Source organism: Myiozetetes cayanensis, unplaced genomic scaffold, assembly GCF_022539395.1.
Source record: "Myiozetetes cayanensis isolate MyiCay16 unplaced genomic scaffold, myiCay2020 scf19, whole genome shotgun sequence".
Taxonomy (NCBI): Eukaryota; Metazoa; Chordata; class Aves; order Passeriformes; family Tyrannidae; genus Myiozetetes; species Myiozetetes cayanensis.
In genome coordinates, this window is record NW_026087400.1 from 6,114,057 (window position 1) to 6,138,625 (window position 24,569).

The following is a 24,569-nucleotide window of genomic DNA, read 5'->3' on the forward strand; positions in this document are numbered from 1 at the left end:
CATTTGCAAGATGAAATTTAAGGGTGAGTTTTAAATGTTTTGCTGGATGGGGACAGTGTCTGAGATCCCACTGGCACCGCCAGGCCCTCAGCCCACCCTGGCCAGCTGGACACCCATCCCTGGATGCTCCTCCTCTCTCCTGCCACAGGGTCACCACCACATCCAGAAGGAGGGTGGGAGGAACCCAAACCCTTTTTCACACTGAGCTTGTACCTACCAAGCTGTCTCAGCTTGCTGAGCTAAGGGCAAGACACGTGGACACTCACAGCCCCTTAAACCAAGGTTTATTTTAATGGACTTGCCTGCATGAAGCAATTTTTATCTTTACTCAAACTCATGTTTACACCCAACTGTCCACGGATTATCACAGCGTCAGTGGTTTTTTTTTAGGATATTCAGTCCAAAATGTGTTTTTTTGAAGTGGCAGTCAGACTTCAGCAGTTACCAACAAAGAACACAAAATCAGAGGTCAAAAGCTTTGATCTCACAAGGGCAAGGCACACATCACAGGCAGGAGCACACAGCAGTCCAAGGGGTTTGTTTTATCAGAAAAAACTTATTTCTGGGTAGGCAGTTCAATCCTTAGGACTTCTTTTTGTTCGAAGGAAGACAGATCTGGAGTGAATTTCACTTATGGATGATCCTTCTAGCACAGCTTTGAGCCTGACCCTCGGTAAGATGCTGACTGCTTAAGAACTAAATGCAGCAAGTGCAGCGCTTGGAAACTTCCCGTAGTGGGCTGATTTTCCGAGGCAATGAGCACCTGTATGTCACATCTTATCCTGGCTTCAGCACAAGGCAATGGGATTCAACACACCTGAAAATCAGGCCAAGGAAGTTCACGTGTTTTCACAAACATCACTTTCGTCTCTGGCAATGATTACATGCGAGACGTTCAAGTTCACTTAAGCGTGAGGTCAGACAAGTTCACCAGATGCATCTTCATTAGACTTGCACAATTATCCTGAGCAGTCTCACTGGTAACAATTATATGATACTTATTTATTAGTCATCTGCTTTCTCATCTTTTCCACTGATCTGATTTGTTAAAACCCCAAACAGTGTCTCAGAAGTTACCTAAAGGAAACAGAAATCTCTGCATGTACCCACTCCAACTGATAAATCAAGGCCTTGCTTCACTGACGAGATACAGAAATAAAAGTTGTTCCAGATGCCATTTTGCTGGAATTAGTTACTGCCTTGGATCCCCTTCAGAGGCAGCCAATGAGGACAGCCCAGTACAATGACTCAGTCTTTAAAATATGCATCAACCTGGTCAGAAAAGGGCAGGATGACAAATACAGCTTCATTTCTTCAGCCCCTCTCTAGGGATAACACAGTTTGATGGGCAAACTCCCATCACCCTGATGCCATGGATAACATCTCATGCCCACGCAGGAGCAGGAAGGAGGAAAGGAAGGGAACAATTCTTTCCCCCATTTCTTCCAGATCCATCCACTTGAGAGCATCAGGGATATTGGGAGTCACTGGAAGCACAGTTCCTACTTAAGCTCTCATTTTCTTCCCTCAAGGGAAGGTTACATCTTCCTGTCTCCTCAGCCTCGTGCAGAGCATCCTGGCTGCACAATAACCCAGGTCATGAACAGGAGCAGTGCTGAATAAGCCTTTCCTTGCCCGGAGACCTTTGTGCTTGTGATCAGCAATAAAAGGCTGTACTGAAATTTAAAACCTTAGCCAGGTAAAATACCACAGATGATTATTTAAAGGCTTTAAATAATAATTAAAAAACCCCACACAAACTCTCTGGCTGTAAGAATCAGCTTTTCACATTCACATTGTATGGCTGTGGACTCATACCTGCTTTATGAAAAAAGCCCAAAATAAGATGAAACATAATAAAACACAAGCTGGGCTTAAGCAAGGATGGATTTCTGACAGCAGTTCTCAATGTTTTAAATACTAGCTGCAGACTCATATATTTCCAAGTTTAATTGCACAATTCCCAGTGACTTAACATTACAAAAATTTCCGTATTTCCATGCTCAGAATTTGAGAAGCTCAAACAATGAGGAACTTTGGTTGACATATAAATGATTCAAAGAAAACAGTATTTTTTTTTTTTTTTCCAAAAATAAGCCACTGGCAGCAGATGACTGACATCCTACATGTGCTGAATATATCCTCTACCTCCAAGCTCTAGTGCTGGGAATTCCTTTCTGAGTTGTATTTCTATGATCCTGATCCTAACTTATGAGCTGAGAAGTACAGAAAAATGGATACATATATAAATACAGAAGAAAATTTGCCAGATGTGCCTTAACATGCTTAGACACATGAAGGGATTGAAAAATAAAGAAAAAAATCAGTATTAGTGAGAGGACCAAAACTTCAGATGGGAGAAGCCAACCCAGGGAGTGGAGGAAGTTGATTACCAAGGAATGACGAGGAAGAGTCAGGACTGATGGACACAGAGGGCAGGGGGGGAGTGAAGCCCAAATGGCACAATTTAACTACTCATCTACTTGGGAAGACTTGAGTTTCTGCAACTAAAAAAGAGGACCCTCTGAAAACTGAAGTCCTCAGCAATGTCACTGTTCACTAACATGATCTTCACTTTTTGCCTTCTGGTTGAATCAATATAAAACTTCTCAAAATAATAGGATGCACTCTTAGAAAAGAAGACTGCTAATTCCAGATAAGTAAAGCTTGGCTTTATATTGTTTTCTTCTGGAGCATTATCCCACTCATGTTCATCTTTCATAAATGCTGACACAAGCCACAAAGAGTTTATATTATTTCATAAAATAGTTTTTTTTCTTCTTTTCTTTTTCTTTTTCTTTTCTTTTTCTTTTCTTTTCTTTTCTTTTCTTTTCTTTTCTTTTCTTTTCTTTTCTTTTCTTTTCTTTTCTTTTCTTTTCTTTTCTTTTCTTTTCTTTCCTTTCCTTTCCTTTTTTCTTTTCCTTCCTCTTCTCTTTTTTCTTTTCTTCTTTCCAAATTATACCCACAGCTCTGACTGATACTTTCAATTGCAAGAACAGGCAGCCAGACAAGAACAGTAGAAGAAACTTTATCTTAAGTATTTATTGTTATGCCAGAATATCACTCAGTTTCCTCTGGGGTAATTCAGCACTCCTGTGGGAAATATGTGACCTCATTTGCATTTTCTAATTGAATTGCTATCAGGTTTCCTGCAAGACTGAACAAAAAAGTTTCTGGAGTTACTAACATCACTTGTATTAACCAGAAAAAAAAGTTTACATCCAAGTGTTTGCTGAGGAGGAGGAGAAATGAATGCTTCATGTATCAAAAAATACATTTTTGAAGTATTTACCTTCTTTGCTATCATTTTTTCCTACTAGCATGACACTTTGCTGTAGTAGTTGGAATTCTTTCATTACAGTGGTTACCACTGAAATTGGCAGGTTTTCCCAGGTTATTCTAAAGCAATTAGCACATTTATAAGGCCAACCCTACGAAGGAGGAGAAACTGTCACTGTATTGGTTCACTCAACATTAAAATGTCAGCTTGCACCAAGAGCAACACACAGCTGAGGGATCTGAGGTGCAGGTACAGCCACCAAACCCTCTGATTTTGCAAAGAAAGCACACAAGGGGAGGACTGTCCTGACAAAAGCCATCCTGAACTAATCTCCCACCCTGGAACCACGCTGGCCACCACCAAAGCTCTTCCAAGCCCATTATGCAGATTTCCAGTCTTACATATTGTGACAAGAAAGGATCACAAATCCAAAGGATCATTTATTGAGGGTTTAATCCTCCATGGTCTCCTGGAAATTAGCTCAGTGCCTCCACTGTGCAGGCAGGCTCACTCCTGGCCTCCCAAAACCTCAGCCAGTATCCCAAAAACGCCGATTCCTCCTACAGCATTTATTTTGCATTATAACCTCCACAATAACCCAGATGTCTAATAATGGCCATTCCAGGAGGGCTGGTTTTCAGGAAGCTTTAATCCATGGATAATTGTGAACTAAATTCTGATTTATCCTTTCAGAGGTGGCTCAGAGGGACAGTGGTGCCGCCTTTGCTGGGGACCATCGCTCGTGGAGACACCCACAGGAACACAGAGGATGGGTGAGCAGGTGCCAACAAACAGCCACCAGCAGGTGTGGTAAGCAAACTTTATGCCAATTATTTCTAATGTCTGGGAACTGTTCATCGTTTTTCACGAAATCAGTCACAAATTTACAAAGTGAAATGGAAATGGATGGATGTGCCTCAACAGAGATCTCTCCCTCTCTCTCAGGTCACCTCCTCCTTTCTCTCCCATATTTGCCATCTCCATATCCTGAATATAACACAACAGTCTGAAATGTCTTAAAAAAAATTATGTAGCACTGCTTGAGACATATTACACTACATATACAAAACCAAATGTGAAATCTGCTTCTAGTAAAAGGCACAAAGCATATCAGGGTCACGGCCTGAAACATATTGAACTGGATATTGTTAGGTTTGGGGGGGTTTTTTCATCATAAAGACTATTATTTTTTTAAATAATCGCATAATCATATTTATTTCTTTACCAAACAAAGGATTACTTTGCTTCCAAAAACCACTAGCATTTAAATAAAACACAAGTCTGATGCCTGCTATAGCGACCCACCATGAAACTGCTTATGACCTTGTCATTAGTCTTGTTTTCTGTATTTTTTTGGCCTCAAACTACACACTAATAAGGCTTTTAGAAAGCAGGGATATGAATTTTAAGAAGCTTAGCTCTCTCTCTTTTCAACCAGAGTTCAGCTTACATTAACATTAGATGAATTTCCAAGCAAATATTCTGCTAAAACAGAAATGTGTGCTTATTTAGTTTTCTTTCTGCTACTCTGAGAAGAAATTTAAAGCAGTATATAAGACATCTTACTTTGTTCCTTCAATATTTAATTACTTTTAGAAAGAAGCAGTATTTCTTTGGTTAGAAAATGGCAAATAGAGTTGACATAACATACAGGGCTTAATTACATCTTGCACAAGCCCAAGCCTTACTGAAGAGCAGCAGAAGTGTATTTATGTGACTCTAAGCCATGCAAAAACTCAGGGGTCAGCCCACTGGGCAGCTGCAAGATTTAAGTCTGTCCAAGTCTTTTCCTTTTTGTTTCACATGTGGCAAAAATTCTCCCAAATGGCACAGACTCACAAGGTGAAGTTCTAACAATATGACATGGAAAGTCTTTCCCTCTTCCCCCATCCTGCCCTGCCCCTTCTGTCCAAGCACTGCAGAAAGGAGGAAAGGAGAGAGGCCAGTCTTGCTCTTTTGACCACTTCTGTGGTGCTTTAATCCCAAACCAAAACCACCACAATGAGATGGAAGAGGTAGAAAACAGACAGCTACTCAAGGGGCAGATCAGAAGAAATGCATTTTCATGGAGCAGCCCCCCCAGTTCCAATGGTTCTGTGCAGCCCACCACTGCATCGAACTGCGGGAACGCTGCTCTCAGACTGCCGGGCAGGGACAGACCCCTCCTGCTTTTCAGCTGCGTGTATGGAACTAAAGCAGAAAGAAACCATCTGTAACCTTCTGTCTGACATACTGAATGGCACTGGCTTTTCACTGTCAGGGCTGGGGAAGGGAAGGTGCTGGCACTGAGCAGAGGGGACATTTGGCACTGCGGTGCCACGTTGTGCTTCGCTGCCTGCACCACATGTGAGCATGTGTTCCTTATCAGGCAGCAGCAATGCTCCCTGTCCTTGCACTGGAAGGAACAAGCTCAAATCTCCCCTTTGGAAGCTGCAGGGCTATGCAGATGGCTCACAAGAGAAAGGAATAACTGTGAAAACCAGGGAGATGTCTCGGCAGCATGGCAGAGCAGCCAGTGCATGACTCCAGGTCTGTGCTGTCACAAAAGAAATCTGAGCTTACAATCACTAAGAAGATGGTTGACTTTGACTCTGCACTCTTCACTGGCAGGTTTTGCTTGAAGTCAAGAGAGACTGTTAGCAGTGGGATGCAAACATGATGTACACAACCTGTAGTGTACAATAGAGCCAAGCAGTCACTTAAAAATACAAAACTATGAACTTAAACACTTCCCTCACTGGTGACCTTAAATCGTTTCTGTCAGAGACGTTCAAGGATCATTTGCAAGAAATTTGATGCTGCTTGTGGCATCTCCTACCTGGACACTTCTTTATGAAGCACAGACCAGGCACCACAAACACTCTGATGCCACATACAACTTTGGGGCAAACGAAGAACGAAATAAGAACAAGAGCTTTGAAGAAACTCTTACCTTGTGTCCACTGTGCTGGGACTTCTCTGCCACCAGAAACTGGACCATGGCCTCCCACCGGCCCAGGGTCTGGGGATCCCACGCTGTCACCACCAGGATCAGCTGCTTCGAGGGCATTTGCACGTGGTGGGCAGCGAACAGGGTCCCATCCGCCCTCACCTTGAAGTCCAGGCTGTTGGTTTCATACCGAACTCCCTTGTTACCAGCACAGTTATTAAATTTTACTAGAACAGAGAGTAAGAGATGGAAGAAATGTGTGAGATTGGCGTGATAAGGAAAGCAATCAAATACAAGTTTCAGACATTTAATTTTCACTGATGTCTTCTATATCTCTAATAACCATCAAGGAAATGATTTAACTGTTTCTTCGACCTTTCAGGAGTGCTCTTGTGCTTTATCTCTGTTCCCCAGGGAAGGAGCTGTAAGCCATTTTTAAAGTATTTGATACAGTTTCATTAGATCTCAAACACAGCTGTTCCCCATTTCCACAAGTGGATTTCTCCCTTGTCGCCATTATCTTTTAAATTCAACTGGAGTCTATTACCCACACTGTGGGTATTTTTTTGCAGGAAATGTTCTCCATTTTCCTAACCCTTCAATAACCTACTTACCATATAGCCTATTTGCACATTCTTAACTGAAATTCAAAAGCCCATAACAATTCCATTATCAGAAATGTAAAAACAACAACAACAAAAAATTAAACACGGAAAAAAAATTGAAACCATTTTGGAGCATCCATCTGTTGCTGGAACTGGACCCCCACCCTGAGCTACATTCCCACTCTGGCTGACCCCTCACATGTTATAGCTACTGCGAAGAGGACCTGAAAAACTGAGCTTCATAAACCATAATGTGTCATTTAAAAGCCTGTTTTGTCAGATCAAAGCTCCCCAGTCGCTGATACTTTTATTTTCCTCTCTTTTTGGTTGAAGTCATTCACAGACTAGTTTGAAAACTATTTTTATTGGCATTATGAAACATGTCACATACATTAGGACAGAAAACAAAAACTCTATTATATGACAAAATTGACAAATCTAATCGAAATTGAACCTGCAGCTAATAACACAGGAAACAAAACACTTTCTGCCATTCGAGTAATCCACGGGGCGGAACACACATGTGGTGAAGGCAAACATATTGTACCCGTAAAAACATCTCAAGTGAGTGAGAATGGATGTACAGCGTTCCAGCTCGGATCGCTAGATGGTTCTCACGCTGCGGCTGCTGAGTGCTCGGCAGAGACGTTCCAGCCTGCCCCAAGACAAGGAAAAACCTGCTGGGCCAGGTCTGGTGGGGCTTCAGCAGGCACTTAATTCCTGCAGAAGAAGAGCTGGGCTGGACGGATCCTACCTAGACTGGCTGTGGTGGGAGAAGGGATGCAGTGGTTGGGGTACGAGTGTCCCAGGAGTCCAGGTGAGAAGAGTTCCTGGACACTTGTACCCCAATCATCCCTTTCCCCCAAACCACAACTGGCTCCTCTGCAGAGCTGCTTTGAGCTGAATCAAGGACTAATCTGTATTTAAATAAAAATCCAAGTGATGGCATAGTCTAAAGAAAAAAGCAGCCATGAAATTGCTCAACCCACCCCGCTGCCAAAGCCCCCCAGCACCAAGTAGGGAGAAACAAGGAGCAAATTATAGAGGAAGAAAAGAAAATCCTTTCTTCTCCTTCACCAAACTGCACCCCTCACTAACCAGGGTGTGATCATGTCATGACTGTACATCTTACAAAGGCTTTCTATGCTGTGTGTTTATTTAGATCCCATTTGTACATTTTTATGTGTGTGGTGGGAAGTGTTATTACCTAATGCTGCAGCAACTGCTGGGCACAAACTGCAAATGCCACACATTGATTTCTAAAAAATAAGGTGGATGAAGTTATCAAGTGTATAAAAAGCCTTAAAGCACCGGATGAGGTTAAACACACACGGTTTGGTGGCACCTACAAGAATTGGGATGGCCTCGGAGACGTGTGAGGGGAGATCCTCCTTCCCCCTGGGACCGCCCTGCTGGGAGATTGCCTTCATCTCTCAGGAATTTCTCCAAATCTCCCCTGCATTCACAGCGACAATAAATGTGTGCGAACACATCAAGTGCTTCGCTTCTAAAATGTTATTTATTTTCATCTCGATGCCATCAGCACTGTTGGAAACCTGGCATGTGAGCTGGTGCACTGCAGCACCCCTCTGCTGTACAATGGCCATGAGGAACACAGGTTCCACCCCTACCTCCCGAAGTACCCACGTACCATACACGGAAAGACATTTGAAGAAGAGAGAAAGGAGTGATAATGACTGCACATTAAAAACATTTCAGAGCTTACTTTGGTTTTATTGAGATTAAAAGAAAGCCCTACAGTGTACTAGTAGTCTAAGAGAAAAAAACCAACAACCTTCCTATACGTGTACGTGGTGATTTCAGTATTCAAAGTACTTAAACATCTGCTTAAGACACAGCGCGTGGCTCCAATATGCTGCTCTGGTGTCATATGTCACTGTGTCGACTTTTATGCTCCATTATCTAAAAATGGCTACCTCGTAGACAAAGTCCCTCTGTGACATGCTAATTACTTCCATTAGTTTAAAACAAACTTGACTAGAGACGGGGAAAATCCTGGGAGAAATTGTCTAATCTTTTTTTTTTTTTTTTCAGACACGCGCCGTCTCTGCTCCACATTGCTCCTCTCAGGTAGCACAGGTGGGTGAACGCTCAGCAATGAATTAGCACAGCCAGCTCCTCTCCTAAGAGCCTTTACGAACTGCAAGCACAGGAAGGGCTTCAAGGACATGAGGATTCCACAGTGTTGAGTCACTCTGCACGGCTCCCAGGGGCCGTGGCTCACCTGGGCAGCTCTGCAGGGGATTCCAAACACACAGGGATGACCGTGCTCAGCTGCTGTCAGGCAGAGCTGCTGCTCCTGCTCCAGGTATTGTTTATACACAGCAGAGAAAACACAGGATAGCTGAGCTGCTCACACTTCCATCTCAGGGCTGCAAGGACATGCCTTAGTGCTGGGTTGGCAGTGCTGGGTTAGAGTTGGACTCAACAATCTTGGAGATCTTTTATAACCTAAATGGTTCTGTGATTAGAAATCCTAAACCATTCTCCTTGCTGCTGTGTGAAAACTATTCCTTGGGATTTTACATGACTGGTGAGATGCACTGTTTTATACATACATATAGATATATGCACGCACAGAGATCCACATAATACACTATAAATATCTTATAAATAAATTCCTTATCTATACAAATTTATATATAAAATAATTTTCCCAGATATATGTGTATGGGAGGGGAATCAACCTATTGTTCTGTAATAAATAACATAGTTCAAGGAAAGGAGACTTCATCCCTATTTTCCAATTCCACCTCTTACCTCTACTCTTTGCTCTCATGGAGACTGAAATTAAAGTTTCATTCAGCAGCAGACAACTTTTCCTTTTTTTTCCTCTTCTCCTTTAGAAATCTCGGAGTCTACATAATTTGCAGTTGATGCAACTCTTGACTTTCAAATAATGTAATAAATAAACAAACAAACATTGGCTGTGTTTACTAGACTTGGAACTCTCTGTGGACACAAATCAATCTCTCTTTGACCAGTTTGAAGCCTAAAGAACACTGCATGAATTTAACATTTAAAAGCTGCAGCATCAGTAATTAGGATTTCAGATAAACAGCAGAGTCACACATCTATCATTTTTACAGGATGGTAAAAAACCCCAACTTTTTTAAAACACGCTGGATAAAATGTTCAGTGATGCTTATCGGAAGCTTATGCTGAAAGCAGCATCTAATGCCTGATGAAAGAAAAACCAAGAAGGCACCCTCATTAGCAGGCTTTTAGGTTTAACCCTTTACCCTCATCATTTTTAATTGCTTCGGTATGAAAGGAGGAAGTACAACAATTTGATACGTTGAAACAGGTACTGAGTGACGGGCAGGAAAGCTGCAGGAGTCTGCAGCAAACTGCTGGGCATCTGAGACAAAAAAAAAATATCTTACTTTTCTTCAAAAAAGACCCAGGGTGAAAAAAAAATTCAACAAGTTTTGCATTGTTCCCTTTTATTATTTAGCTTGTTAAGCTGGCTGGACAGAGTCAAATGATCAAGTGAGGATCTTGAAAGATGTACGAATACACTGAACTTCCTTGCCCCCCAAATGTCTGAGAAATATACTGAATTTAATGGGACTATAAATGGTATAAACCAAAGAATTCGCTTTTAGCCTTATCCTTCTAGATTCTCCTTTAACTTCTCCTAGTCCATTAAAAAGTGCCCCCTCTGGCAAGCTGCACAGGGTTGGAAGAGCAAGAGGGATAATACTCATTTATTAGGATGTACCCCCTGGCAGGACATCATCCCACAGTTCAGGAAACGGGTCCCTTCAGGACTCTGTTTTTCACCATGGTTTGGAGGATTATTGCTGCAAAGATGTTTCTCTCCTGATGAATTTTAAAGCAGCAAATGCACACCACCATTTCCAGCAGGATCCATCTGCTTTTCAAGCTGTGTCTCTTGACCAGCTCCTCTGCACCCAGAGCACTGGGATAAACCTAAGCTGCCAAAACCACCCCTCCTGTGAACACCATTAAGGTGAGCACGGCTTAGCTGTGACCTTTGGAAATTTCAGATGTCTGGGTAACCTGCAGAGTCTTCAGCATGTACGGAAACGTCCCTTTTGTGTGATCATGAGCAAATCACTTGTATTCCTGCCCTGGCGCTTCTGGCCCAATGCTCCCAAATGCCTGCACTCATCCGACTCCTCCGGCCTCTGCAGGGGGTTCAGTCCTGGCCAGCATTCCCCTGCATGTCCCCACATCAGAAATTAAAAAGACCCAAACATGTCCTTAGTGGATGGGAACTTGTCGTCTAAGAACAGGCATGAAACCATTCCGTTAACCACAAAAACGCACCCCGTGAGCACATCACAGCCTCACAAAGTGATTTCTCCATTAAGTGCTAATGGGAAGCAGAGCTCGCTGTGCCTTGTTGGAAAGCTGCATTTATTTGACAAAGTAAGTGCGTAGCGTAAAATTTTACACAGCCACATTTTCGAGGCGCCTTTCTTTATGTTCACGCAATCCCCTCTGTGATTCTGTGAGAAAACTGCTTTATAGCAGTGGGAACCAAGTGTAGTTGAGTGAATTCCCCGTGGCCACACTGGAAACCTCGAGCAAAGCTGGGATGTGAGTCCTGAAATTCAAACTGCCAGCTGACGCTGCCTCCATCGCCCACATACAAGGGACAAAAATCATAAATGGGGAAAACAGACCTTCACAGGCACTTCAAAAAGCAAACAGAGGCAGATCTTTATCCCTACAAACTGCTGTATATTTCCAAATTAGTGCCGGACAAAAAAATAATAAAAAATTAAGGAATGTCACACATTATTGCAATTGTCGTGTGAAACGGAGTCCCATGAACAAACATAAATCCATGGTGGAATTCTGTGACTAAAATATCTTGTCTGCAAAAGGGAAACGCTGAAAGAGAGGTAAGAAGATTTTCACAGACTCATGGAATCATTAAGGTTGGAATTGATCATTGAGTTTAACAATTAATCTAACACTGTTTGGCCCAATACTAAACCACATCCCCAAGTACCACGTCTACATGTTATCTGAACACTTCCATGGATGGTGATTCCATCACTTCCCTGGGCAGTCTGTTCCCATGCTTGACAACCCTTTCAGTGAAGAAATTTTTCCTTATATCCAACCTAAACCTCCCCTGATGCAACTTTAGGCTGTTCTCTCTTGTCCTACCTTGTCCTATTTTGTTTCTCTTGTATTAAAATGATGGATGTGCCCAGGTACCACAAGCATTTTGACCCCTCTGAAAGAACTCAGAGACGTTGCTGTTTCAAGTGTTTTGTGGAAATTAAAACTGACTTGAGCCATCACACTTACACACAATGCTACATAAGTCCAGAGTCCTGTTTCTATCCCACTCTTGCTTACAGTAAATCCCCTACTATCACACAATACACAACCAGATTTGCTTCCTGCAGTTAATAAAATGCTCAGAGCCCTTCTCCTTCTGTACAAGAAAAACAACACATAAATAGGAAAAAAGGATGGCTGTAAAACCTGATGGAGACAATGTGTAATTTTCATCCTCCCATTACTAACTTTATAGGTTACATTTTCAACCACGTCCTCATAAAAGATATCACACTAATAAACTCTTAGTGTCTTTATTTAATATTTATAGCACTGTAGGAGAACAAAACTCCTCTGGTAAAAGGTAAAGCCAGCAATTCAAACAGCTGCTTCAGAGACTAATAAACACATCTCTAGTGACGGAGTTTAAGAATATACAGCTCAAAAAAATGCTTTGATACAAAAACCTGTTGGAAATAAATGGATGTAATGTTGGTTGGTATATGAATGTGTATAAAAATGTGCACACTCACACTGTTGGCATTGATTATTCATTAAGTGTTCTTGAAGTAAAAAACAAAAATAATGAATGAGTTCGAAGAATTAATGAACTGCCCCACAGTCTATCATCTCCTGAAAACATTTAGCATGATTTAGCCTGTTCTTAATGTTATTTTCTTGCAATTAATAGCACAGGAATCTGCTGCAATTTTACCCATTTCTCATATCTCAGGTCAATGTGAAACATTACATCCAATTTTCCAGTGCATTATTTATGATCTCTAAGCTATGACTGCTAATATTTGCCTTGCTGGAATAATAGTAAATTACCATAACAATTTACCATATGTAATTATGTTAAACAAAATCTTTCTTTATTTATCTTCTTGTAATCTTCAGTTACAGTGAATCCTCCTATTTGGAATCTGCAGTAATACAACATCCACAACATTCCCAACCCATTACATGCTTGTTAGAAATCCCTCCATGTGCAAGTCAACTTGTGACACCTCAGAACTGGCAAACGAGCAGCAATCGATCTCCAGCAGAAACCAAGACAGGTTTCAAAAAGCACATGGAAGTATTTTACTTTTAAAAGCACATTCTGAATTTCCCCTCTCTAAATTCCAAAGTTCAAGCCCCTCCACGATCAAATTATCCATGCAGGTTTTAGGCTCACACTAGTGAACTGCTGACTGCCTCGTGTTCATCTGCAGCTGTTTTGCCTCCACAAAGCCAGGGCTGTAGGCTTTATGGGGAAAATGGCAAACCTTGTTCATGTATGAGTCATTTATTTTACAAAAATATTTCTGTGGGCTTGATGGAGCTACATGGGAAAGTCATCTTTTCATTTCCAGAGCCACCTAAATGCTTTTGACACCTTTTCCAGCTTTATATTCCCTTCTATCAGCGCTTGCTTACACAGAGTTTCTGTTTCCATGGCCAGATGAAAAGAAACGGAACAATACATTTCAATGGACTGAAATAGGAATCCTTTCAAAAGTCATTCTCTCACCTGTACAGTCAGCCAGTAGCAATGAGGAGTTGAGAGTATATTAAAAAAAAAGATCGAAATTTCATGCAAACAAACCCAAACCAGCCCTACAGTAAACAAAACCCAATTCCCAGACACTGACTGCCTCCTTCATATCCCCACCTGTGCTATTTTTCATTTACTGGAAGCCAATTCAACTAAAATACATGTTTTTAAGTAAGAAAAAATGAAGAAGTATGTTTCACTTTTGGTTTGGAATTGGAGGGGAGTACAGACCCCTGGAGAGAAGGACTGTAGAACATGATAGAAAAGACGAATCACTCTGGCAACAGCCAGCCAGCCATTAATTTTCAGCAAGCCAGGAGTTGGTCCAATTAAACCAGGCTCCTTTCTCTACATTAACATGCTTTACTCAGTTTTTTTCTGAAGCTAAAACATCAGCTCGAGACCCCAAAGGCTTTTCTATTTAGGATCAATCAATCTACCTTGCTGCACTGTAAAACATACACTGTCAGCTCTGAGGCGAGCTCAAAAAAAAGAGCAACAGTAGAAAAATTTGATAAATCGACATGTTCTGGCAGTTAGTAGAAGGATTCTTCCTACACTGTCACTTATTTTTATCTGATTAGAAACAAGTATTAGTAAAGGGAATATTCCCTTCTATTCTCGTCCTGGTATTTAGCATTGGGTTAAGAGGAGTCTTTTTATCCCCGGTTTTCTACATCCAAGCCAGAAGCTTCCTACCACAAAGGCACAGAGATACTACACAGATTTCAAAGGGCAGTGAGTTTCAATTGGATTTGCAGGATGTGCACTCACATTCAAGCATTTTCTTTAGCACAGGAACATGATCCTGCATCTATTGGTGCTCATGTTAAAGACATTTTTCACTGCTTTCCACGTTTTCATGCTCAGGGCTTTACTGTGGGTGTGCAACCTCACCTCTGGGTTTCCAGCATCTGCTTTGGCAAGGATTGCTTTATTCTGGATTTCATTGCCCATTTGAGATCCACTTACTCTTTCTCAACCCTACTGAGACACTTCAGGAATGGTTAACTAATCCATGAGCCAGGCACTGATGACAGAGGCTGTAAGAAGGACACTTAACATGGTCTGAAGTCCTCTGCAGAGAGGCACTCTGGGCTGGGCTAACTCTGAGGGTTACCCTTTTCTTTGGTAAATGCCATAGTGACTCCATGCTGTTCCCAGTAGACATTTTTATCTCTGGACAAAAAGCTGTCCTAGTAGTTTCAGTATGACAGTCCTCCTCTGTTTTCAACAGCAGTGTAGACTGAAGGCCACTGGGATGTGCAGCTGATGTGGCAGCTTCAGATTACATGGCAAACAAAGAGAGCTTGCCTCGTGTAATCCTGCAAATACCAACTGCACCACACGTTTTGGCAGATACTGAGCTTTTATGGGCAAACATCTTTCTTTGCTCTTCTTTAAATTCCATGTGTCTGCAGGACAGTACTGAGATTCACTATGGCACTAATGAGATCATTTTACAATTAAAGGCTAAGTAGAAACAAACCTCTCACCACTCTACAGGAGAGTTTGGGTTCTCTGATTAAGCAGCAGTAAATAAACTCATTTCACTCTCTGTCCTGGTGCATGGGCTTTCTATGATTAACTCTCCAAACAAGATGGACTGATTGACCCCATGGATTAATCAATGAGTTTCTCAGCTTCAGAGCAAAGTGCAAGTTGTGGGAGTTACCTGCAGCAGGATATATTCTAATTATTATTACCAGCACAGAGTACATAAATCCCAAGGCGCTTTATTGGGAGGTTTTACTCTTAGCGCTAATGATTTCCACAACCCTCTCATGTTTGTCAAACTACCTACGTGGGAAAAGATTCCAAACACCACTCTGCATTTCTTGAGGAAAAACTGGAGGTTGTATGGTGGCTTGGGGTGATAATTATAAAGGGAGGAGCCTGGGTAATGGTAGGGCAATCTCTAGGTTATAACAGCTGCCCACCCATCGTACCTTCATCCCTGGAAGAAGCTCTTGGGAGGCTGAGGCTGTATTGGAGGGAAACCCCATGTGATGCATGGATCACTCCCAGGCAGAGCAGAGAGCCCAGCCCTGCTGGTACCAGGAGCATCCTGACACTGGGAAGCAGGGGTGGGAAGTGGGAAGGACACACAGCTCATGCACAACCACCCCCACCAGCTCCCACCTGCCCCACCAACAGCAACCTGGCAGCCCTGCGGGTTTTCCTCTCTGTCACAGATCGCTTTTCAGCTTTCCAGAACTGTATTTGAAAGAAATGGGGAGCTGCAGGAAGATTTTTAGTGAGTTTAAAAAAAAAAGTGAACAGAGGCCATTTGCAGCCTTGGAAAATAAGTTGAAAGAGATGCTCCAACCGCAGCCGTGTCAGACAGCCTCGGGCTGCTCTCTCCTCACACTCTTCAAACAAACAAACTCTCAACACCTCGAAACAGAGGCTGCACATGTCAGGGGGAAAAAAAAATATCAGACACACCAGTGAAGACACTGAACTCCTTGTGGATTTGGCTTGTGTGTAAACACTGACAACTTTGGGTTTGGGTGTTCTCATCTCCCTCAGCCTGGCTTAGGTGTGAAGATATGCTGGTCCAGGCAGTCAGATCAGAGTGCATGAAATGAATAGATGTTTCAGGCAAGAATATTAGAAAAAGAAGACTTTGTTAACTGGAAGAATCAAGGCAGAGTAGCTATATTTAACTTGCAGCTGCTGTGCACCTCTGCTCTTCTGCCTGCACAAATAACAGCTGCAGTCCTTTACCTTCATCTGTAACCTACACAAGTCTGCAGGTTTCAAGAGAAATAAATAATACGTAGAATAAAACACTGCTTGGTACCTGATGGTCTCAAGTGCTTTGACATTTGGAGAAATTCAGAGAGTATTATTTACAGAGGGAGGATCCAGATTCTGATTCTGGCACTTGGTCAGAGGGAGCAGGATGAGAAAAAGTGGTCTCGATGCCCAAACTGTATTTGAGTGGGTAACAAACACTGGGCACGTTGAGAGATGGCAGGGCTGCAGAGAGCCAGAGAATCCTGCCCTGGGGCTGGGCTCCAGTGTCCACAGACTCCACAGGAAATTCACCCACAGAGCAGGAAATTAACTGGAAAAGCAAAATCACAATAAAACACAGATCCACGCGATCTGGTGGAGGTCATCACTGAACCCAAATGAACCTCCTGGCCCCTGCAGCCACCCTGGAACAGACCTCGTGCATTCCCGCAGGCATGGAGCTCAGCTGCTGCTGCTGCTGGAGTCATAGGGATGAGATTTAATGTAACTTCTCCTTTCCTCTTTCACATTCACCCGCTCTGCCCCTTCTTACTACCACGGTGTCCAAAAGAAAGGCATCCCTCCCCTTGCCTGAAGAACAACTTCAGGATTCAACTACCAACCTTAAATTTCATGAAGCACTTTTGCAGGGCTCAGTCCCTTCAATTAAAACTGAGAGAGACTGAAGCCAGTAAATTAGAGAACGTGACAAATGCAGCACAAAGCACTGAAGATCCCAGAAGGTATCAAATTTAGTGTTAAAGTAAAGAAACAATAGGGAAGTCCAAGACATTTCAGAGTGTAGTGAATCAAATTAAATTGCCTGAAATTCCACATGGAATACATTTGACAAATTTCTTTCCCCCTCTTCAGCTTTCTGTTTGAGATGAACTGTCGTCTGGCAGCTTCAAACGTCTGGCACAGCTTCAGCTTCAGTTTGCTGGGGCTGAATCCAAACACGAACCTGAACTTTACCAGTTCTGCTCTTTTTGTAAACATACTTGCTGTGGCTGCCAAATGCTTTCCAAAAGCACACAAAACCCAGAATCCAAAAGGAAAATATTGTCTTGCCGCAATGAAATTTGCATTTTGCCACCTATGGGCAGCATCCCGCGCGCAGAGCCGGCGGTCGGGCAGAGCCCACCTTGCCCTGTGTTTCCCCACCCACTCTGAAAGGGGACAACGAGTGGGGAGCTGCTGTGGGAGGGATGTGTCTCTCGTTCACCCAGTACAAGCCCATCCCACAGCACTCCAGCCCCGCCAGCGCCAGTGCCACTTCTTCCCCCAGGGCCGCACGGGCAGCTAATAACACAACAATTAGCAGCAGGATTCCTCAGACGTGCTGGATAAGACAAGCAGTAAAATGTCATTACACACGTGTCACTGATAGCGAAGACCAGTTTAGATTCCCCCAGTGAGTAGTCTCAGAACGAATTCATTTTAAGGTAGGGAACTTCAGCAGCGGAAGAGACGGATATAAAGAGGGTTATGATCAAATTGCTCCTGAGCGCAGATAGCATCAGCCTGGATATATCAGATTTTTTTTCTCCACTTTGCTTTTAAAACGTAATTGGTTTTGCAAAAGGCTTACAACAACGCACGCTTCTTTGGCACAGAGTGCCATTCTTCACCAGCAGCATCCCACTACCTGCGTGATTCTCTTTTATAAATTCTTTCTTCCTCCATTTTAAAGCTTTTTAAAACTCTCAAGCTCCATAAACTCTCCAGCTGCAGACGGCTAAACCAGAAGGGCTAAACCAAGCCCACCTTTAGGCTGAAGAGCAGCAAATGACAGAGGTGTGTGAGTTCTGGCACCAGGCAGGTGCTGTTAGCAAAGCATATTTTATTGTCCACAAAGTCTCGGCCTCACCTCTGAGAGCCACATGGAGTTCCACCACTGCCTAAAACAGACAACATCTGGTTCATATAAACTCTGATTTACTGCATGTCTTCACTCCCCTTGGGTTTTAATTATGAGTAGATCTTGTAACTATTATATTTGTATTTGTTTTATCCATCTAGATATTTTTCTACACTATTAACTACAAACTGAAAGCTCGTTCTAAAAATAGTACAAAAATATACTTAAAAATATGCACATGGTCTTTATTAAGGAAATCCCTATACTGAATTTTTAGATGAAGTAAAAACACCACTGAAACCACTGATTAGCAAGCAAGCCTTTACCTGATTTAGTATGAGGATAAAGAAGTTGCTTTCTATTACAGTAAAATCCTAAAGGAAACAGAGTATAGAATTGACTGCTGCCCCCCATCCTAACCAGTGTGGTGGCAGATAAAAATCCCTCATAACTGCACCACTCTGACTGCTCTCAGGGGCTTTTTGGGGGTTGTTGAGCCAATTTCAATAGTCAAGTGTCCTCATTTTAAAACACCTCTCTTCTTCAGCAGACAAGACAGAACCAGACTGTACCTAAAGAATAAAACATTTTTTTCTCCCCTGGGTAAGAGTAATACAATCAGGAATGCAATCATTGGAAGCCTTCCTCCTGAGACATTTTTTTGTCTAAGCTTTTTTATTTTTTTTCACCCCTAATGAAACTCTTGATCTTTCTGGGAATAAGTTGATTTAGAAGTGACTTTTTAATTTGTATGGTTGAATAACTACCACCACAACAGAACATACAGTGCAACAAATAAATACCTCTTGCAAACTTCAGAACTCTCTTCCTGGCGTCATCCATCATAACCAATATTGTTAAAAACAAGGGATGTGACAAACCCAACCAACCTTTCTCCCTCATCTTACAAAAAGACTGAAACTATTTCTTCAAATGTCCTAATGTTGCTATTAAAGGATGAGTCTTCTGAAAATGCTTAGTGGTCGTTCACAACACCCTCCAGGAGGAGCAGCAGACGTCATCTCCACAAGCCCAACACACTGAGTGGGCAGCTCAGGTCCAAGCACTGAGGCAGAATCCTGTCCCGCTCATGGCACAGAAGTTTTAGGAATATGATGGAAAACAGAAATTGCCCCAGATGTCTGAACTGCTGAAATTTGGAAAGCAAAGAGGGTCGATAGCTGAGTTTTCCCTCCCCCAGTGTCAGCACACAGTGTGACTTGCGTGCTGAACCATCTGCAGACCAACAAACCCTCCAGGTAGAGAAATAAAAATGTAAGAAATACCTTGGCTCTGTATCTGCTTTTTAATTAAAAAGTTTTGCATGTAAACAGATACCTTCTCTTCTCCCAAATCCACACTGACATCCACTACTCATCATTCTGAAGCAATTGCTGGGGGAAACATGATTAAAAAATACCATATTCCATGGCAGTGTTCTTAGTCTGCCCATCATTGTGCCGTCTGGTCCCCTTTCACACCAGCTCAGCTGTGAGAGTTTTAAGCTGAAATCCATAAGTCAGGTCATTTAAAGACATAAAAGTCAGTTATGAGGTTGCAATTTTATTTTTCATTTATTGATTGATGGGTTGAAAAGGAAACATCGACTGGTGATATCTTCTAAAGGTTAAACAAGTGTGATGAATGGTATCAGAGAAAGCCCTACCAAACCTTGATTCCCACTTTTACAAACTACAGGGATATCAAGGCTAAGTTGGGTGGGGTTTTAAGCAAGCTGGTATAGTGGAAGGTGTCCCTTCTCATGGCAGGGTGGGTGGAACAGGGTGATCTTAAAGGTCCCTTTCAACCCATGCTATTCTGTGATTCTATGAACAACATCCTAACGACACAACAACCCCAATGTAGCAACAGGGACCACAGAGGGATGAAGGCACATGAGCTGGAGACTCATCCTCTCCGTACAGATGTGGAGGGCGCAGCTGGCACCGACCCCAGGACACTGCACTGGCTCTTATGTCCTGCTACCACCACGGGTAGCAGCACTTCAACACTTTCCAGTCACACATTTGCAGGTTTTTTTCAAGATCAGGCCTCAGTAAGGACTGTCAGCCACCGCTGTCAGGGATGTCTAGCTCAGTGTAAACACTTCGTTAGTAACGTGATGAAATTACACCTTCAGGTTTATTCTAACTGCTAAAACAAATCTTTGCACAGAATAAGTGTGCATTCATTTATACTGCAGTGCTATGACCACAAGTTTTAATTTTTACTATTTAATTACTCATCCTGGATCAGGTCTCAATTTAAGCTAATATGCAAAGATGAGGAAGAATGGGCAGTTGTTTATCTCAGTTTTTTCCAATTAATTCAAGTTGTTCAGTAATCATATTACTTTTCTACTATGTGATAAGAAAGGAAAAAAACAACCAGCAACCATCCAAAGAACAAAAAAAGGCTCCCTTTATACAAGAATCAGGATATTCTACAAAATTTACTTGCATGGATAGACTCCAATAAATCTATTAAAATATTCATTTATAGGGATGGTTCATATTATTGACTGAGCCTGCAAGGGAAATTTTTATTCTTTTTTTGCCTTTAATGTCTATAATATTATGAGTGAATTGATCTCATAACAGATTATATGATGGAGATCGGCAGAGGTGTCCTGAAATTGTCCTGGAAATATGAAATTTTCCTCAATTTCCCTCTTGTTCCATATGGGCAGTGATAATATGTGGTACATCAACCAGCAAATTCACATCTATTACGTGGTGCTATACCTGAATTAATCAAAACCAAAACTTCCAACCCACCAAAATGTCTGCTAAAATTAACCGTCTCCTACCTTTTTTCAATAAAAAAACTTGAGAGAATTTGAAGCAAGAAACTTCAGTCTTGAAGAAACTTGCCAGTCCATAATTCATACAGTTTTAATGACATTTCTGACCTTTAAAACAAAAAGTATGAATAGCTCATCCAGACTATTGGGCAAATAGAAAAAGTAACAAGGAAAGCCAGCAAAGAAAAGAGGAGCTACCCAGGAGGAATCCTCTGCAGCTGCAATATACAACATTTCTACTCTGTAAAAATAAAATGCCACTAAAGCTTCACCAGCCACCGCCCTCACTTTGTCTGATGAGACTTTCTGTTGCTCACCCAGTTGTTCCTTTGATTACTCTGATGTCCAGAAGTTTCTGATAAATAGTCTTGTACTAAGGACGTATCACTGTTTGAAATGCAGTTGTCAGCACAGAATATTACTTTATTTCTCTTGCATGTAAATACCAACAAGAGTTCACACTCTGTCATCTGAATTACCTACTAAAAATCATCCAAAACCTCGAGGAGCCTTTCTGATCCAGGCTCACTGATACATCAACAACTTTATCGTGTCTGTATAGAAACACCAGGGTCCTGGGCTTTTAAAAGATATCACTGCTGAAATAGGTGGCCTTGATTATTTTTGTGCTCAAACATAGGCATCACCTGGAGAATAGTCCCTGCACTTATATATGCACAAATTAATTATGCTGAAAATTTTTCAATTAGCCATTTGCCATCGCCCTTGTCTGACTGGACTGGGGTGGTGACTCCATCTCACAGCCAGGTCATTACACAGAGGAGGGGACAGACACAGAGCTCCACTGAACCCCAACCAGCCACACCACCAGTTCCACATGCTTAACCTTCACTTCACTTTTCTAATGGTTATAAAAAAATCAAACAAAACCAAGCAAATCTTTTTGTTGAACCTGACTGCCACAGGCAAGTCCTTCTTCTCTACAGGACTCTCCCCTGTGAATGCACCTCCCAAAACACTGTGGGCCTTGATCTCATGTGGTGAAGATGATGGAGCTGCCCGAGGAGCCTCCACCACTGCACACAGATGGAGTCTGGGATGTGCAACAGTGCAATGCTGACGAGCTCCCCTCTGTGTGCATGTGGCCAGGACACCTGCACAGCACCAACCTGCAGCACGCTTGGCTCGACAACCACTTATTTCCTCCAGCACCAAAGGGACTGAAGCTCTAAAATGAAAAGGCAGTGGGGGAAGAATGCAGCCATCTAGGGAAGATCCACCCAACCAGCAGTTTCAGAATGAAAAATACAGGCTGTCTTGTTTAAAAGCACTGTTCTATGCTTAGGTAGCCCTCCCCCTCAGGTATCTGCACTCCACAACGCCCCTCTGGAGGGTGATATTACACGTTCACTCTCTACCCTGTTATTTCTGGCTGCTTAAGCAGCAAAGGACCAATATCCCGTTCAGTTATGCTCAGTTGGTGCAAAAGGAATCAGTGAGCGATCTCTCTGCAGCTCAATTCCCACACCTCGTGCTCGTGTGGCACTGCTGGTTTCTGACAATGATTGATGACTTGTACCAAGCCCCTGTTACCAGGAACCGAATAGGTATTTCTTCATGAGCTACCCGTTATCGTGCAAACTCTGTGAGCTTTAAGGGTAGAAAGCTTATCCTCTGGAACAGACTTTCCCATCTGAAACACCTCCTCCTTTCTCCTGTGATTTACCCGTTCATTTATCTTGACTGGAAAATTGGTCTTTCCGAGTTACAAACTGGAGATATGGGAGGCTCTCGTTTCTGGAAAAGCCAGCCATGGAAACCCAAGAAATGAAAAGCCAACACTCCCATGGGCATATTAGCTGGTTTTAGACCACAGTTAATGACTTGTCAATCATACATTATTTCACATGAAATTTTGTTTACGTTCAGGTCACAGTGGACTGAGCAGCGGTGTACATATCCATCACCCAGTTTCCAGCGACCATCAATATAATTAACAGCTTCTGTTCACCCTACAGGGGTGTTTTCCAAATCCAGATTGACATGTTTCAGGCAGACTGGCTCTCCAGACAGTATTTCCACAAAAACTAATTCACACCTGAAACACACAGCAGACATACTCTACTGTTACCTCCTGCCAGCTCCAAGCCTTACAACTTAAGCTAAACAGTATTTAGCGATTTACTCTGCTTAGCTCTAGCTCGCTAGATTACTAAAATATTATCTTCTGTCTTAGCAGTAAGGCAGGGTGTGGGTAGACAAGGTCAAATCATGTCTGTTTATGCCACCTTTTAATTTAGCTGATTTGGGTTGAAAGGATTGCATTAGAGATGAATTACTCCTTAAGAAGTTTCTTTAAAGCAAGGAATTTAAAAAAAATCTGAAACTCTGAAGGTCTCCTAATACATGTGACTATTTTGCTGCATTTCTGCCCTGAAAAAAAAAATTACTGAAGCAACAAAACCCTGTTTCTTCTAGTAATGAACAGTAAAAGCTTGTCTGGGGGAAAAAAACAATGATTAGATTGTGAATATGTGTTACTTCCAAATGTAAAGCCATTTTACTTGAAACAATATTAAGATGCTAAAATGCAATGTTTGATCATTAATTTTGGCTAACACTACACATTAGTGTTGCTGCAGTCTTAAGATTTTTTTCTTCTCCCCTGGTTTTAGACAGCCTTAATCATGCTTACAGCCGATCCTAATTGCTGAATCCTATCACTCTCCACCTTCTCTGAAACGCTCGGGGCAAAAGAAGTAGTGAAGATTAATGGCAGACGTGTAATTAGACGAAAACGTAAAGATCTCGTGTTAATCATTCAGAAATAATTTGATAAATATGAAATTCTGAAGAGCTCTCGGAGTAGGAGATGATAAAACTGGAGTGCTGTGGCACAAAGCTGAGCACATTTGTATGTGCCACACTCCTTGCGACTGGAACGGGAGAGCTCACGCCCGAGTGTGTGGGCATGCAAGGGAGGCTCTATTAACATAATGGGATTCAGCATGGAAGACCATCTGTTTTAATTGAGCCAGCTTATTCGTACAATGCTTTGCTCCACTAATCTTGTTTAGATTAATGTTAATGTTCTATTAAAAGGTAGTTTATCATCCCACAATACTGAGTTAAAGCGATCACACCCACCGTAATATTCTCAGCTCTCGTGGAGGCAGAGAGCTCGCTCATTACCAGGCTATTGATCAACTCACAGCACAATTATTAAGGCTGGGAACCTTGGTTAAAAGTAACCAGAGGTCCTTTGTCCAGTGAGCGTAAATGCACGGATAAATAGCTTTTATTTAATTAATTTAAAATACAAAAAGAACACGGCCTGCAAAATAATTCTCAATTATGCCTTCAGGGAACTACAGGAACGATGTTTTAACTATTACCACCTTTCAAGTTGTAACAGAGAGAGCAAGTGTCAAACTGGGATGGGTTTCTCTCAATTTCTTTTCTTCCTGTGACTCGTCTTCTCACCGTAACCCTTGGTCTGAATTTAGTGCTTCTTTTAATGAGAAAGCAGGAAGCCGAGTGCTCAGTTGGAAGCACACCTATC

The 24,569-nt window shown here is 42.2% G+C and overlaps 1 protein-coding gene across 1 annotated transcript in view; it reads right to left on the reverse strand.

Annotated features, from left to right (window-relative positions):
- CDH4 (cadherin 4) overlaps positions 1–24,569 on the reverse strand; it is a 416,593-nt gene that overhangs the window by 162,059 nt on the left and 229,965 nt on the right. Inside the window, exon 3 of the mRNA XM_050313859.1 lies at positions 6,213–6,436. Within this exon, the coding sequence (XP_050169816.1) occupies positions 6,213–6,436 (224 nt within the window). The remainder of the gene's footprint in view (positions 1–6,212; positions 6,437–24,569) is intronic.